A 16,943-nucleotide genomic window follows, 5' to 3' on the forward strand; every position below is an offset into this window, starting at 1 on the left:
GGAGCTAAGAACCACAAGGAAACAGTATCACTTTTAGGTCATGATCAAAAGACGACAGTGTGGGCCTCGAGGATCTTCCAGCTGGCTCACACAATCCACATTACCAGGCACTAACAAATATTTACGGACGAAGCATGAGGGAGGACTCCACAGACCCTGTGGGATTTAAAAGGGTAGGAGTGGTAGTGCTGGAAATAAACTTGACAAGGGCTATCACAGGAATGGTAGGCCTGGGTCCCCTTTCTGACCTATCTCTTTGAGTGCTTGGTCACTCAATCCTGGGCTGCCACATGGGGCGTCACTGCCTATAGTGGCTGCTTAGAAGGCCTCTTTATGAAGTCTGCTGTACCAGCAAGGCATTATTGTGAGGTGAATTTGAAAAATCTGGGAATGGGAAACGGTCTCCACTCTTCCACGTACAAGAAGCTTACACAGCTGGAATGCATCAGAAGCGAGATTTGAATCTAGCTCCCCAGCCAGATAAGCCACTATGCAAGGTCTCTGAGGGGTGGGTCATTATGAACAGCAGATGGTTAAGAATCTTTGCCCAAAGCCATGTCTCATCCTTTCTTTACCAAATCATTTGTGCTGAAAAGGCATTCAATGAGGGTCTTTTTAGAGCAGACCTCTGGGATTTCACTGGGGATGGAACTCCCAGAGAGGCAGCTCCCTTCAGCAATGCAGGAAGGTACTGAAGCCTTAGAGAGATGTGTCTGGAGCATAGTGGTTGGTTAAGGAGGGAAACTGAACTTGAACCCAGCTCTTAATCAACAGGAGTCCACCTTTCAATATTTTCCTTAAAAAGGAACTGGAGTGGGGGAGGGGGAGTGGACTTTAGATTCTGAGCCCATGCTGCCCCTTGTTCATCATTTCTTTAACAAATACATGACTTCACCAGGAGGGGATCCTTTGGAGCCACACCTCCACAGCATGCCCCCTGCAATCCAAGGCCAGACTTGCTTTCTTCATCCTGAGGTTGCCCTGAAGCCCTGTGCTCCTGGAGTGATAGTGTCTGTCTCCCCTCCACACACACTTGTTCATCCTTCCAGGGCCAGCCCAAATCTCACCTCTACAAGAACTCTCATCTGACCAGTAACCTCACCAGGGGTTTGGAGGAGATATACTGCAGCGTGCCTGTCTCACCTCCCTCCACTAGAGAGGGTAGAGGCTGCCTCAGACATCTCAATCCTGCCCACACACAGTAGGTATTCTGCAAAGGTGTGCAGAAAAAAACAGAGGCTACAGACTTAATTAGGGGCTAAGGAAAAATGAACAGAGAGGAAATCATGCTAAGGGGATTCCCTACCCTTGCAATCAAATCACGGTGAAAACTTTTCTTTTTACTGTCGCTTCTGAAATGGGCCCAGGTTTGTGGATCACGAGCCAGTTCCAATGACAAAGAACACTGGGTTCTTCTGGGCTGAGGCTGCAGGGGGTTTAGATCAGGTGCTTCCCTCAAGGCCTCATCTGGGAACATCAGATGACCAGAAAGTAGAACCCTGGAAAAGAAACCAGGGCCTCGGAAGCTCCCCCAGACTCTCCTACAGCCAGCCCCCAGTTCCCGCCAAGGCATGCCTTGGAGCCCTTGGGATGCCCTCACGGTGTCAAAGAGAACACACTTCCCCCCCCAATCACAAGTCCCTTGTTGGGGTCCATGATGCCTGCTGGATGCACTGACATATTATAAGCAATTCATCAGCAAGACTTTATGATGGAAAGAAGAGAAAGTGTTCATGGAGAACATGGCTCCAGCCAGACTCGGCCTTCTGCCTGGTGTTACAGCAATGTCACGTCTTCTCACCACAAAGACCAGACCTAGGTCACATGAAGATGCAGAGGCTGATCCCACTGTAGCCTACAACAGCAGCACAGGTGGCCAGAGGTAAAGGGGGCAGGACCCCCCACTCCCAAGTATGAAAGTCCTTTTGGCTGCAATAAGACCAGTCCAAGACTGGAGACCAATTCTAACTGTTCGATTTCCCAAGAAGGAATCTTCGGAATTATGTATTACCAAATCCTTTAGGAAGGAAGAAAAAAGCCGACCCCTGGTCTAACTGGTGGGAGATCACCCATGAGCATGAACTTGCGCGGCTGAGGGGCCCCAGAGGCCATACCATAATGAAGAATAGTTCAAATGCTCTTAGAAGGCTTTCGAATTTCATCAGAAATTCCAAAGATCAAGGCAAAGCCCAACTGACCTGACCCTCACACCTCCCCCACCCATCTGAAAGAAGCCAAGACACCCTAAAACCATACCTGTGAGGGCCTGCTGGACTTTGCTGGGCTTCGGCATCTGCACAGGCACGCTGGGGACGCTAGCAGGGGCACTCGCTGAGGTGTTGTTGGGGATGCTGGAGGGGACGCTGGCGGGGACGCTGGCAGGGACGGTCACAGGGAGGCCTGGGAAGGAACTACTGGAGAAGGAAGAAAACAAAGAATGGTTTGTAGTACATCTTCAGTAAAGCTGAAAGAAAGCTCCAGTACATCCGTCTACTAGAAGGTTCTGGTACGTCTGGGCCATGCAGCTTGTGCTCCATCAGAGACCTTTCTGACTTTGCTGTGCCCACCTAAGAAACCCAGAGAGACGAGCTGAAAATAAACAGAAATCTGTCCTCATGTGAGACCTTTGTGACAAAAACAACCAAAGGCTACCATTACCTGCAATATGCTGGAAATGACAAGGGAGAAACTTGGGTCAATCAATGAGGACGGATGGAGACGGGGATGAAAATGAAGCTTGGGAAGAATATGCCTGGGGACCATTGAGAGAAGCTCAAAGAGCTGGGAACAAAGTTTCCTAAATGTCTGACCCTCCTTTAGCACCAAGCAGGATCAGACATCACCTGGCACCGAGCCAACGACGGATTACGGTTTAGGTTGAAGAGCCTGGGCATATACACTAAGAAATGCAATTTAATTAAATATTTATTTATTTATTAGGCACCTTTGTTTGGCACTGGGATGAGGGTGGGGAATAGAAGATTTAGAAAAGGTACCTGTACTCATGACTTAAGCAAACAGGAAAATAAATCAAGGAGCATAATAGAAAGTAACACCAAAGTTCACTGGAAAGGGGAAGTGTTGTGGAGTAGGAGAGAGAAGGCAGGCAGCTGAATTCAGGTGTAAAGGATAAGTAATGAACAGGCAAATAGGGTGGGAAGAGACTGCAAGCCTAGTCACTGGGGGTGGGCATGGGGGTGCCTGCAGTCTGGAGCACACGGGGTGGGGGGGGGGGGGAGGCGCAGGGAGAGGAGCTGATGGCCGCAAAAGCAGGGTTGTTCCCAATCCTGGAAAGACACTGCACAGGGGGTACAGGAACCACTTAGGGGTTTAAGCAGAACAGTTGAGAGAACCAGATTTACGAATCCATAGAGGGGCAAAAAGTAGTATAGAGAGAAGAATGTTGGATTTGTAGTCGAGGGCCTGGGTTCAAATGCTGGCCCTGCCATGAGTCCCTCCTCTATGTGGGTTTCATTTTTCCATGTGTAACATAAGGGAGTTGGACCCAAGGACCTTGAGGGACCTTGCTAGCTCTAGAGCTGTGATTCTCTAAGATTAAGTTCAAAGTCTGCAGGGAGAAGGGGGCAGGAGGAAAAACTTACTGGAAAGCTATGGCCAGGCAGCTCCTGATGAGAAACTAAGACCAGGGAGGAGAGGGACAGAGGCCAGAAAGATTGCAGAGGGAGAATGGTATGGGTTTAGTAACCAAGCAGATAAGACAGGGGAAGAGAGAGGGAAAGGCAAAGATCTTGCCAAGGTTCTAAACAATGACTACCTCAAGTCAGTGTCCAAAATGGGTGGTGCCACTGACAGGGAGGTTACAGTTTACTTTGACCCTATGATCGATCATAAGAATGAAAGCCAGAAGGACCCTCAGAAGCCGGTCCCAAGCCCAGGTCTCTGGGCTCCAAATCGAGCGCTCTGATCCCATGGGTGCCAGGCAGTGTTCCACAGCTAATGAGAGGGATCACTCACAGTTGAAGAGGTCAGATAAAAGAATTTCTTTATAAAAATATATCAAATATTTCTCCTTGCTCCTGCCCAAGTAGGCCCCAAGGAGGTAAAAAGCAGATTAAAGCTGCCAGGAAGAACATTAAAAGCAGTCTTCAGGAGGGTTCCCTGGGGGCTCCAGAGCTGTCTTCCTTGCCCAGAGGGCCCAAGGCTGGGTCCCAGATCAGTGCCCTTGGGGACAAAGCTCACCATCTGCTCCACTGCTTCGAGCCTCACATAGCCTTGGTGGTGGTGTGTAAGTGGGGGGGTTATCTCAAGCTCCCCCATTCCAAGCCTGCCCTGGCCCACAACATTCCACCCTCAATGCCTGGCTGCCAATAACATAGGCAATCAGGGTCACAAACTTCACAGCATGACAGCTCCCACCCCTTCTTTGCAGCAAAGATGAAGAGTATGTGGAGGGCTAGGTGGGGTGAGGAATGGGGGTGCAACAAAACAGCGAGCCCTCTCGTTGCTTGGCCCGCACAGCTGTCTCGGACCTGCTGGCCTCCCACTGTCCCATGCCACCAGACTTTGAAGATGTTATCAGAGCTGCTGCCCATAGGCGAGAGGTCATCACCAACATCACTATCTTGCTCCTCTCAGGACTCTACTGTGTTCTCATTATCCTGTCACTTGCCAGAGATGTCTAAACTGCTACCATCAGGCCTAACATCAGGCCTTCATCACTGCTTCGGTCGCTGAAGACCAGGGTACCACGACCCCCTCAGCCTCTCAAGATTTTTCAAAGAGGCCATTTTAATAGATCCCATCAGCTGGTGGCTGTCATCCCAGTCCTGGTCTGGTCCTGGTTCTGTGTTTGGTACAATGGACCATGCAGAGCCTCGAGGTCCAGACAAATGATTCTCTTAATAAAAACATATCCAACAACCCTGGGTAACAGCAATCCCCATGGCAGTAAAAAGCAGTTCTCAAGGATTCTCCCAGAAGGGCTCCACTAAAATCCTAGAGTTGTTTTTCTATCCTTTTTGCCCAAAGGGCCCACAGCTGGGTACCAGGTCAGCCCTCCTAGGGCAAAGTTAATTAAAACCTTCCCTGAAGCTGCTCCTTTGTTTCTTGGCTCACAAGAGGCTGTGTGACCCACAGTCCCATGCTGTTACTGTGAATCTGGCACACTTGTTTCTGGAGATGGGAGTCAGTGCAGTCTATGCCTGGACTAAAGGTCTGTTTGCTGGTCCCCATCAGCTCCCCTCCTGTTGGAAGCCACTTTTTCCCGCCTGGAACTGATGTGTCTGGCAGAGCTCTGGGTCTCCTTTTCCCTAGGGCAGACACTTTTGTTCAATTCTGTCTAGGGCTTTCTTTCCACTGGCGAAGTTCTCTCCAGGTGTCATTCCAGGAATGAAGCTTTTTTTTGGAGGTGGCAGGGCCATGAGCTCCAAGCCTGGGTTCTGCTCTGGGCCTTCTCACTAACTGTAAGGGGCTGTGAGATGAGAGCTTGTTACAGGGATGGGGGATGAGGGACTGAGACAGGAGCACATGAGAAGAACAGCAAGGCCGGTTTGGCTGGCCACAGGAGAGTCATGTGTCTAGGTCTGGAAAGATAAGCTGGAGCCAGGTTGTGAAAGGCTTTTGAGGGAGCCACTGGGAAGGAACAGTGAGCCCTATGCTTTAGAAAAAATCATGGTAGCAGCATGTGGAGGATGGACTGTACAGAGAAGAGATTGGAAGCTGGGAGATCAATGAGGAGTTACTACAGTGACGGACAAATGAGTTCACGAATGAAGCATTTCTTGAGTGCCTACCATGTGCAAAGCATTGTGCTCACTTCTGGGGGTGCACAAATAGGAAAGATGGTCTCTGCTCTCCAGAAGCTCAGGTTCTAATGGGGGAGACAACACGTATCAGGGGCTTCAGCCATGAGTCAGATGGAGAAGGTCTCCCAGTCCGTAGGGTGCAGTGAATGGCAAAGCAGGTGCCTCTTCTTTGATGTTATTTCCACTGATAAAATCCTATCAATTCCTTGGTCTTCAGTAGCTGTGGCTAGAGCCCTGGCAGGAGCAATTTCCAGGCTGGAAGCATTCTGATGCCCAAGGCTCTCAGGGTCAGGGTCTGAGGGGAGAGGGGGTGCCTACCACTTCCTACCACAAGGTACCTTGTTTCACCTAAGCTGGCTTGCCTGCTCCTTGGCTGGAAGATGACGGGGACAGCTGTCTGCTTCTCCACTGGCCTCTCCAGATAACTAAGAAGGACAGGACTAGTGGTGTAGGAGGTGTGACCACTCTTTGCCTCCTCTGCTTATCCACTTGTTTTGTGGCAATCGGGGAACTGTTGTCATGAGGCGGTCACGAGGAAGGCGGGTTCCTTCTCTGCAATGATTTCCTGCCTCAATGACAGCTGCAGGGTCTGTAAGTAGGGCTGACGGTCTGGGGCACACTGCTATTCCCAAGGCTCTTGGGTTCAGGGCCCTGAGAGGAGATGGTGGGGAAGGACTGGTCTGGCATGTGCTGCCTCCTGTCTCCCTCTCTCAGTGCCCTCAGCTAACCTGCCCACCCTAAATCAGAGTGATGGCTGTGTGAAAAGCAATGTGAGTGATACTGTGGAAGGCAAAAATAAGATCTGAAAAATGGGGTGAAGAGTGAACAGCTGGGTAAAACCCCTGAGGTGCCAGGCTAGGTGACTGGAAGGATTGTGGAGGAGTCTGAGAGAGGGTCTGATAACAAGCTGTCTGGGACATGTTCCAGGTGGAACTAACAGAGTCTCTAAGCCCAGCCACCCAGGTTTGCCTTCTTGGGCCTGAGTAAATCCCATCTCCCCTCATTAAGTAATGCAAATCAAACCCCACTCCCTCAGTGGGGAGACCCCTTTGACGAGACAAAATGCCAAATTAACACGGAATGAAAACCCCCAGCAGGGCCTCAGCCTACTTGGGAGAGGCATTTGTTCAGCAGTTGTGACCTTGTGTACACAGAGAGGGGACCCCCCCCCCCCCGCCCGTATCACTTCTGTACATTACCACCGCTCAGAGCAGAAGTGTTGGGCACCATTGTCAGGAGCCTCCCTCATGCCAAGCCAAGAACTATTAGTGAAGGGGCAAATAAAACTCCTTTGTTCTAATCTCTTTCTCACCATTCTCCCTCCTCCCTCCAGAGAACCAGTTTCTCTTGAAGACACCTCCTGGGGCTGGGGGGTGAGCCTTACTTGCAAGATGGAGCAGAGTTTTGAAAGACTTTTTTTAGCCTTGTTTTTCAAAAACTGAGCAGAGACATTAGAGCTCAACAGCTCTATGTGGTAGAAAACATGCGCACATGTGGATATAACAACTGTCTATAGAACAGACTTCAAACTACATTATACAGAAGCAGTCATCAAAATCATTTGGTGGAGGTGAACAAATTGAGAAGCAGATGAGTGGGACAGACCAAATAAAGGAGAGTCTATGGAGAAACAATGGAACTCAGTAACCCAGAAGCCACAAATTACTGAGGAAAGAACTCCCCGTTTGATAGAAATTGCTGAAAAACTGGAAAGCATAGGCTTGGCCCGACCCCTTACACCACATTCCACAACAGATTCTAAATGGATACATGACTTTAATGCTAAAGATTGTACCATAAAGAAATTAGAAGAGAAATAGATCATCTAACTTTCAAACCTGAGGCAGAGGCACTCACAAAAGATAAATAGATTTGATTACAGGAAACAAAAAGGCTTCTGCACAAACAAAATTAAAGTACCAAGAATAAGGGTTCAAAAGGGAAAAAAAATCTCTGTATCAAATTTCTCTGATAACAGTTTGGGATCCAAGATTTAAACCTATATACACATGCCACACACACACCCACACCACAGAGTTGGAATATATATACATATATATACAATATATATAAATAAATAAATAATGAAATTAAATGCATAAATAAAAATTTAAAATTTAAATAAAAAATAAAAATTAAATAGATAAATAAAATAATAGATACATCTAAAAACAAACATTATTCTACAGATAAGTGGTCAAAAGATATGACAAATTCTCAAAAAAAACCAAACTGTTTAGCCATTTTTCAATTGTATATGACTTTTCTTGACTCCATTTGGGGTTTTCTTGTCAAAGATACTAGAGTAGTTTGCTGTTTCCTTCTCCAGCTCATTTTACAGATGAGGAAACTGAGGCAAACAGGGTGAAGTGACTTGCTTGAGATCACACAGATAACGTGTCTGAGGTCAGATTTGAACTCATGAAGATGAATCTTCCTGACTGCAGGCCCTGTACTCTATCCACTGCCACCTACCTGCAAACTCTTAATAACCATGTCACTAATCGTAAGGGAAATGCGAATCTAAACAAACTTAAGGTTTCACCTCCCATCCTAAAAATGAGCAAAAATGATAAAAGACAAGAAGAGTCAATGTTGAAGGCCACAAGTGCATTGCTGGAGCTGTGAAGTGATAAAATCATTTTAGAAAGCAATCTGGAATTGTGCAAAGACGACGACTAAAAGTCCATGCTGATTCCACTACTGGATAGATAATATGCACATAGCAGCACTTTTGGTATTAGCAAGGAACTGGAAACAAGAGCAGGTGCCCATCGGTTGGGGAATGCCTAAACAAAGTATGGTACATGAATGCAAAGAAATATTCTTGTGATATAAGAAATGACAAATACAATGAATACAGAGAATCACAGACACATTAAGATGAACAGATCTAAGGTGAATTAAGCAGAGCCAGGAAAGCAATGTGCAGCAACAGCAACGTTAAAGGAAACTCCAAGCACAAAACGATCAGGAGAGACGCTACGTCGGCCCCACTCCTTGGCAGAGGTGGGAGGTCCATGAATGAGACAGACTGAGATGCAATGACCATGTGTGCTGATTTTTTTCATTCTTTTTTTTGGATTTAAAAATCCTGCTTGCTATATGAGATGGCTTTCTGAGAAGGCTGGGAGGGGAAGGAACTCCGGTAATGTAAAACAGTGATGACAAACTCAAGTAGAGAGGGACGAGGGACTCCTGCTTGAGGCATATGGACTTAGAAAACCACAAATGAACATTATTTATGCTGTACTGTATTGTTAATTATTTTGTTAAACAGTTCCCAATTACACATCACTCTGGTTCGGTTGGAATGTTGTAGGGCAATCACTAAAAATTTATTCTTTAAAAAAGAAGTTAATGTTGTTCATACTACTCACCCTGGACGAAACACATCCTGCACTGTTCAGGTCAGACTGCTGCTCTGCCCTCTCCCACTCCTGGGTCTTGTACCGAGACCGGTGTGGAACGGGCAAAGTGACCAAAACCACCCCAATATGGAGTTGCTAAGTAGATAGCACTTTGACAGACACTGTATAATCAACCTTCTGTGTATCTTTTATATGGAATTATCTTAAGTACAAATAGAAACTACTTTTATCGGAAACACTTTAATGACTGTTTCGGCCAAATGTTCCAAAATCCCTTTGTTCTGGCTGCCCTTGCATTCCCAACTGCAAGTTTGGTCTCTGTCTCCAGGGCGCCACTAAGAGTCGGGCCTATGCCCAGGAGCGGACCTTTTCCTTCTCACGTGGGGCCATCTGGGAAACTGTTCTGCTGCCTCCATCACTCCACACAGCATTGCTTCACAGGGGCTGGGCGCACCAGCTGGTGGAGGGCCAACTCGGAAACCCCACGGGCAGGATAATGGCATCTCTCAAACAGAGAACAGCCAACTGTGTTCTGCGCCTCAACATATGTAGCCTGGTTGTTTGGGCCTTCAATGAAGTGGTGTGTGGTCTCTCAATTCTCTGCTGTCTGCTGGCTTTCCAGATGCCCATTCAGAGAGAACTGCATAGGATCACAGCTCTAAAGCTCGAAGACACCTCTGAGGCCTAATCTAGTCCAAGCTTCTTTACTTTATAGTCACCCCAGAGCGACTTGTCCAAGGTTGCACAGGATTGGCACCCAAGCCCTGACTTCAGGCCCATTGTACCCATCTGTGGATAAATGGGCAGGACAAACTGGCGACCTACCCAGAAATTGTGCAAATACAACCACTAAAAGTCATCCCAAGCCTTTGGGAGCTCTCAAGTCACTTCCCAAATGATTTTCTAGATCCTTACCTGTGCGAGTTTTGCAAGCACTGAATAAAGACTGTTAGAACTAAGTTCCCTTCATCCTAAGGCTGGTTCTGCCCAAAGCCCAAAGGCGCACACGTGAGCCAAGTTCAGTGTCTAAAGTGGCCCAAAGTTGACACACTCTCAGCCCCAATCACAGCCTTTCTCCAGAGAACTGGATTTCCCCCATTGGTTAGCTCACAGTAACAGTTTAAAAAAACAAAAAGAAAGAAAAAGGAACAGCCCGGCTGTTGGATGCCAGACAAAGAGAAGAACAAAGACATGGAGGGAGCTAAGATGGCCAGGTACACAGTCACAGAACCTCTGCCCAGAACTGAGGTCATCAGCAGTTCAAGGTTCCCTAATCCTGTGCAGAATCTCTTAATGCCCTGAAATTTGGCTCCCTGGGTGGTGAAATGCCACCTCACAGGTACACAGGCAGTTCGAGACTCCAAGGCACCCTCCCCTTCTACTCCCTCACGCACCCCGAGTCCTTTAAGCTAAAAGGATCTGTTGCCTAGAGAAACAAAAACAACAAACTATCCTAAACCCAAAGAATGCAGAGAATTCAAGAGAGGGAGAATGAGAACGCGGGCGAGCTCTTAAGAGGAAAGGAGGAGGAGATCCACAGGGCCCAAGCAGAGGGCCCTTCCTCAGACCCATGGGTGGTTCTTGAGAACCAAGTTACTGAGGATTCTTATTCCTTCAAAGAAGGAAGCACTGCCTTACACAGCAAGTCAGTCTGGGATCAACCTCTGAGACCTGTGGAAGTAGGGAAGTTAGCCTCTGATGACCTCTAACCTCTAAAGAGCCCTGGTTCAAACCTAGTCCTACCAGGGGGTGGGGTGGGGAACAAACACACACCAGGGGCCGGCTGCCTGCGCCCCAGAAGCTTCCCCACCCGCGGCTACTGTTCTGGATTTCCCAGCTCTCGGCAGTTGTCTGGATGCGAAATATGACCAAACGTACTTACTTCCTAAAGCACTATTCTTCTGAACCTGCCCGAGAAATAATAATTAGCCAGGAAAAATGTGTTTGTTCACCAGGGCTGAGGTGGGAGTAGAAGCAACGCACACTTGGACTCCGCCTCCCAAAGAAGCCTACCAATGATTCCATCCACACCTCTGGCCTCTGTCCCTCCTTCAATAAACGTTTATAGACTGAAGGCTGACTTTATAAAAGACACTCTTGGCTGACTGAGGGGAATCCAAACAAAACAACAGTGGTGGTGTCCCTGCGCTCAGGGACCCTGGGGGACAGGAGAGGGACATGGCAGAGTTATCTATGGGAGGGGCTGGGGCTGGAGAATCACTTGGGGTGGGTGGAATGCACACTGAGACACAAGCAAAGGAGGGCAGCACATTTCAAGAGGAGCCTTTGAGTGAACTTGGGGAAAGCCAGAGACTTTCCAAAGGAAATCCATGAAATATTCCTGGGCTATGAATCCATACTGGCTGCCAAACAACCTGAGACTTCTTGCTGGTTTTAACTACAGACATCTGAAAAGGTGAAGACTGCAGATTCTCCGATCCACCAATATCTTGAAGGAAAGGAAGAAACTTCACCGAGGGCTCACTGGGCTACAGAAGCATTGACCCAGTCTCTGCCCTCGAACTTGGGGCATGTAGGTCCAACCTTGACTCATACCTCCATTCTCTAAGCTCCCTACAAGGAGAGCCAGACCTTTGCTCTCAACAGCACCCATAACCAGGCTGCCTTCGTGCTTAAGTCCCCTTCTGGTTTCCTGTCCTTTCATCTCTCCCTCCCTCTTCTTCACCTTCCCTGTGATCTCCAGCCCCTCAAATACTCTATCTGATCCCTTTGCCAGTCATGACCTGCCAATCACCGACATGATGAGGATTCAGTGCAATGTGGCAGCTGAGGCCACAAATTCATGTCTTCTAATCTCACTGCTGAAGAACTCTGATTCTTTCTTGATTTGGATACTACAGGGTCATATCGTTCTTCACGGAGAAGCCGGTCCAAAATTCCCTTCTCAAGTCTACAAGGCCTGCTCCATTCCCTCCCAGCAGATGCCCTCCAATCCTGAGCTGGCCTGCCTATATCCTCCTCTCCTCCACAAGGAGAACCCTCTACTTCCACCCTATCTCCTCCAGGAGCTCACCCCAATGCTAATTTCTTCACTCACTCATCCTCTCTAATCTCTCCCTAATGTGCTCTCAGGGTCTACAAACATGCTCAGGTCTACCCCATCCTTTAAAAAACAAAAGTGATTAAAAGCTCAACACTGACTGTCAACAGAACCAACTAAACTTATTCAGAACTATTTACTTTTAAACTAACCAACGTTCAGTCATTTCCTCCAGGTACACAAGATTCTTAGTTCATTTCTTTCCCTTTTCCTCCTGGGGGTCCTGGTTAGGGTTGGTCTCCATTACTTCTCAGCCCTGTTTGGGCGGTGCATTTGGGGAACACTGTAACACCCCCCTCCCTACTCCGGGCTATTGAGATGTCTCCCTCTCTTACTCTGGACCCAAATGTCAAGAGGGTATATGCTGTGGGACATCCTCAGAAGTGACCAAAACGACAGAAATGGTCTCTTGAATTGGCACAGCTCCCAGCCTGGAGTCCCTGTGATTCTGGGTCTCAGCAACTCTGGGTGACATATTTTCATTAAGGTCTTTCCAAGTTTCTTTGCATATCTCATAGAACATTTCACCACCTTGCCATTCAACCATTCCTCTACTGATGGACATTAGGGGATGATGTGTGTATGGTGTGCATGTGTATCTGTGTGCATGTGTTTTACAGACGGCTTTTTGTTTTTTTTTATAGAACGCCCTCAAGGTCTATTCCCCAGAATAACAGTGACATTAACAACAAACACTAGTTAGCACTTATTAAAGTCTGCAAAACACCTTAATGTTTAATTCTTCTCATACTAACACCCCTAGGATACAGGTGCTTTTATTATCCCCATTTCACAGATGGGAAAATTGAGATACAGAGCTTAAGTGACTTGTTCAGGTAAAATGTCTGAGTCATTACTGAAAGGACATGGTTATTTTTTGTCACTTTTATCCTTTGCTTCTGGGCTGAGCTCCAGAAGGTTCTGCAAGTTTGCAATTTCACCAGTAAACAAAGAGAGGCCTTACCCCTTCCCACTCTGCCTGGCACTGGTTCGGTTAGTTGGGCCCGTGTGACAGGCGGAAGGTGGCACCCACCCAGGCCGCTTTTATGGGGCACTCTGCCTAGAAGCTGAACATTCCTCAAGTGACAACAAACAATCTGCGTTTCTTCTTTTCAGGACTGCCGGCTCCTAGTCTCCCACTATTTATCCACTGTAGTTAGAATAACCTGGGGACTCTGGCACAGTTTCTTTTTTTTTTTTAATTAAACAAGTGTTTATTAAGTACTTAGTATGAGTCGGGCACTTCTAGGCTCTCCACATAGAAAGAGAAATGAAGTTCCCCTCAAAGAACTCAAATTCCATAGACTTGTCAAAAAGGGCTTTTGTTAGCAGCTGTTTCACATCTGGGTAAAACTGGATACATGGAAAGGCAAACTTTAAAAAAGCAAATAGGGACATTATAGAAGGACTTCCCCCCTTTTTAACAGACTGTTTAATGTCTATTTCCCTTAAATAGTGATTCAGTGCTTTTAGGATAGCATTCACATTATAACATTTTTATCCAAACTAAAGTAGTAAAATGTTGTATGAAGTGAATGCACACATTTTTTTAAATGAAATGAATGATTCAGCTAAATTTCTCTTTTCCCTTTTACCTCAAATACTAAAAACCAAGGGCAGAGCTTTAGTCTGGCACAGTTTCTTAAGATATCTGAGACATTACAGTTCCATCTGCCATATTTGCCCGAAATTGTTTTCCAACAAATTATTTTTCTTTTAATACTGTTTTCTGTTGCACAGAAATGCTTTATTTTCGTAGGGTCAAAAAACATCTCTAAATATCTCTAATAATTCTATTTGGTGAGTTAAAAAAATTAAGCCCCTTCCACAGATGACATGTTATTGTTTTCTCCCATCTTCTTAATAATTATTTTGGAAAATAGTTTAAGTCGATCAGCTGGAATTTGCTAAGGTGGTGGGAGATGTGGACACAAACCTCCTTTTTAATCCTATCTTGTCACACCCAATGAATGAATCCCAGCTGGTAGATCCAGAACATTTTTTAATCTAGTTCTCTCTTTCCCTCCCCTCCTCTATCTTTCTTTCCCTCCCTTCTGTCTCTCCCTCTCCTTCTGTCTCTCTTTCCCTCCCCTTCTCTCTCTGTCTCTTTCCTTCCCTCCCTTTCTCTGTCTCTCCCTCTCTCCTTGTGTCTCTCCTTCCCTCCCCGCTCCCCCACCACCTTTATTTCTCTCTGTGTCCCCCTGTACCAGGCAGACCACAAGAGCCCAGATTCAGAACTAGCTAAACGGGATCTCTGAGAGATCAGTGAGGCCAACACTTCCATTCTACAGATGAGAAAAACGAGGTCCAAAACAGTGACAAAATGGCTTTGGATTAGGCAGAGGGCACAGAAAGACCTTTGTTGCTTTGCTCTTTAATATGACTCATAAGAGTCTTTTTTAAAAAACAGATTTTTATCGGTAACTTTTGCTTTTACATTGCCCAGATTTCCCTGTGCCCCTTCTCCTCCCCGGGAGCCATTCCTTATAGCAAAGGACTTTTTTTTCTTTTAAAGAAAAAGAGGAAGAAAAGGGGAAAAAAAATTCCGTAAAACTGATCGACATCCAAAAAAACATACGGAGAAGCAGGGAGAGGCCTTCTCGTATCTCCTCCTTGGGGCCCTGATACTCTGGTGTCTGCATGTTAACAATACTAGTAATAATGATGCCTACTATGCACCATCACCTTCACAATCACTGTCGCGTTTGGTCTTCACAGTAACCTCGTCAGGGAGCTTACTGTCTTATAGACGAGGAAACTGAGCCAGAGAAAAGTTAAATGGCTTGCCCAAGTCCTAGCTGCCAAGTGTCTGAGGCTGGATGTGGCCACCACACTGCAAGCTCATTGAGTCTGTCTATTTCTTTTAAGAGGCACTTTAACTTCTAAGCCTCGGTTTTCCCAGAAATAGTAACAGGAATAGTACCATGTGTAGGGTGACCTGTTGTGAATGAGCTGATGTGTGTCCTGCAGCTCTGTGACAGGGAAGAGGAGGGGCAGCTTGGGCACCACCCCCATCACGCCCCACACTGGCCTCCTCCATGAAGCCACCCACGTCCTCTTCTTCCTCGATGACCAAGGTTAGGCCCTCTAGCTCTAGAAGTCACGGGGACAGTGGCTCTGGAAAGACACCTGAGCAGTACCTCCCATCCTGGAGCCTTTGTACTAGCCGTGCTCCACGCCAGGAATGCCTTCTCTCAACTCTGCCTCTAAGAATGCTCCTCTTCCTTCAAGACTCAGCTCCAGCAATAACTTCTGTGTAAAGCCTTTTTCCATCTCAAATGCTAGGCTAGCATTTGAGATGGAAAAAGGCTTCATAGGGGTTGGGAACCTGCAGCCTCAAGACCATACGTGGCCCTCTAGATCCTCAAGTGCAGTCCTTTAAATTGAATCCAAACCCTGCTGACCAAATCCTCTTCATAAAAGGATTTGTTCTGTTGAACTTGGACTCGGTCAGAAGGCCTCCCCCAAGGACCTAGAAGAACACATGTGGCCTCAAGGTCGCAGGTTTCCCACTCCTGTGCTAGTTGCTTGCCCTCTCAAGTTACCTGTATTTAGCAGCTTTATCAATCTATGTGTGTGTAAATATATACAATATATTTCACATATATGGTGGTTCATTCCCCCACTTACACGTAGCTCCTCTGGGGAGGAAATGGTTTTTTGTTTTTACCTCCTCGGCTGCTAGCACAGAGCCTGGCACACACAGCAAGTGCTTAATAAATGCTTATTGACTGAAACTAAGCAAGCACCCTAACCAATTGCGAAAGTGTTAACTGCTATAGGGAGGCAGAGGCTGAAAGTTTTATTACAAATGAATCACAGAAATACTCCACCTCGAAAAACAACTCTACCAAACTTTCCACCCACACAGGTGAGTTGTAATCCACTCACTTCCTAACAGCACATGGGAGAGGATCTTTCTGAAGGTCCAAAAAGGACACATCCGGCTGCCAGGCTCACCTTCTGACTTAACTACCAGGCTAGCAGCACCACACCCACTTGCCTGACCACAGTGTACCTCCTCCTCCTCCTGCTGCCACCATTTCAGGGATCTATTGGCATTGACCTCTAAGCCTCTGAGAACACAGCCCAAGGCCCAGCTGTCAGAGCTGTGTGCAGAGAGATTTCATCCGTGTGACTCTTCTGTCTGGGAGGGCCAGGGAAGCCAACCTGAAATCATCTGGTCCAACTCTGGCCCCAGAGAGGAGAAACTAGCAGAGCAGAATCAGCAGGAACATTAAAGGGAAAGCCTGAGGCACCAACCACGGGCATCATTTCTCAGGTGAGGCCCCACCTTTGTACAACGCTTAGGGATGGACCTGCGCATGCCCCTCAAGGGGGAGATTAGGGTGAGTCTTACTGATCTTCCCAGTAAATGAAATTAGCTGCTAAGGCTCGTGACAAGAAAGGCTGAGTTATTTAAGGACAAGAAAGGCTTAGATACAGTAGCCCTAACCTAACTCTGGCCATGCTAGACAATTCAAATTCCTTCTCAGTCAACTATACTGTTTAGCTATTTTGTTTAGAGGGAAAGTGGGCAGGAAATCCATTTTGGTCCCAAAGAGGAAAATGCACATGTGTTCTCCAAGGTCTGAGAAGGCCAGGCCTGTGCCTGACCCCAACCCTCTGTCCCCTTCCTCCCCCACAGCCTTCAGGGATGGTCCAGCTCCACACTGCCCTCGGCCCCATCTCCACCACACGTGCACCTGACGAAGCAAACCATCCCTACAAAGAGACAAACAGCTC

General features: G+C 47.1%; 1 protein-coding gene across 2 annotated transcripts in view; it reads right to left on the reverse strand.

The window, feature by feature from the left end:
* The window catches only part of DTX2 (deltex E3 ubiquitin ligase 2), a 49,043-nt gene that overhangs the window by 13,060 nt on the left and 19,040 nt on the right, over window positions 1-16,943 (reverse strand). For both annotated transcript variants that reach the window (XM_036769136.1, XM_036769135.1), the window contains exon 4: window positions 2,257-2,414. In XM_036769136.1, the coding sequence (XP_036625031.1) occupies window positions 2,257-2,414 (158 nt within the window). The remainder of the gene's footprint in view (window positions 1-2,256; window positions 2,415-16,943) is intronic.

Source organism: Trichosurus vulpecula, chromosome 7, assembly GCF_011100635.1.
Source record: "Trichosurus vulpecula isolate mTriVul1 chromosome 7, mTriVul1.pri, whole genome shotgun sequence".
NCBI classification, from domain to species: domain Eukaryota; kingdom Metazoa; phylum Chordata; class Mammalia; order Diprotodontia; family Phalangeridae; genus Trichosurus; species Trichosurus vulpecula.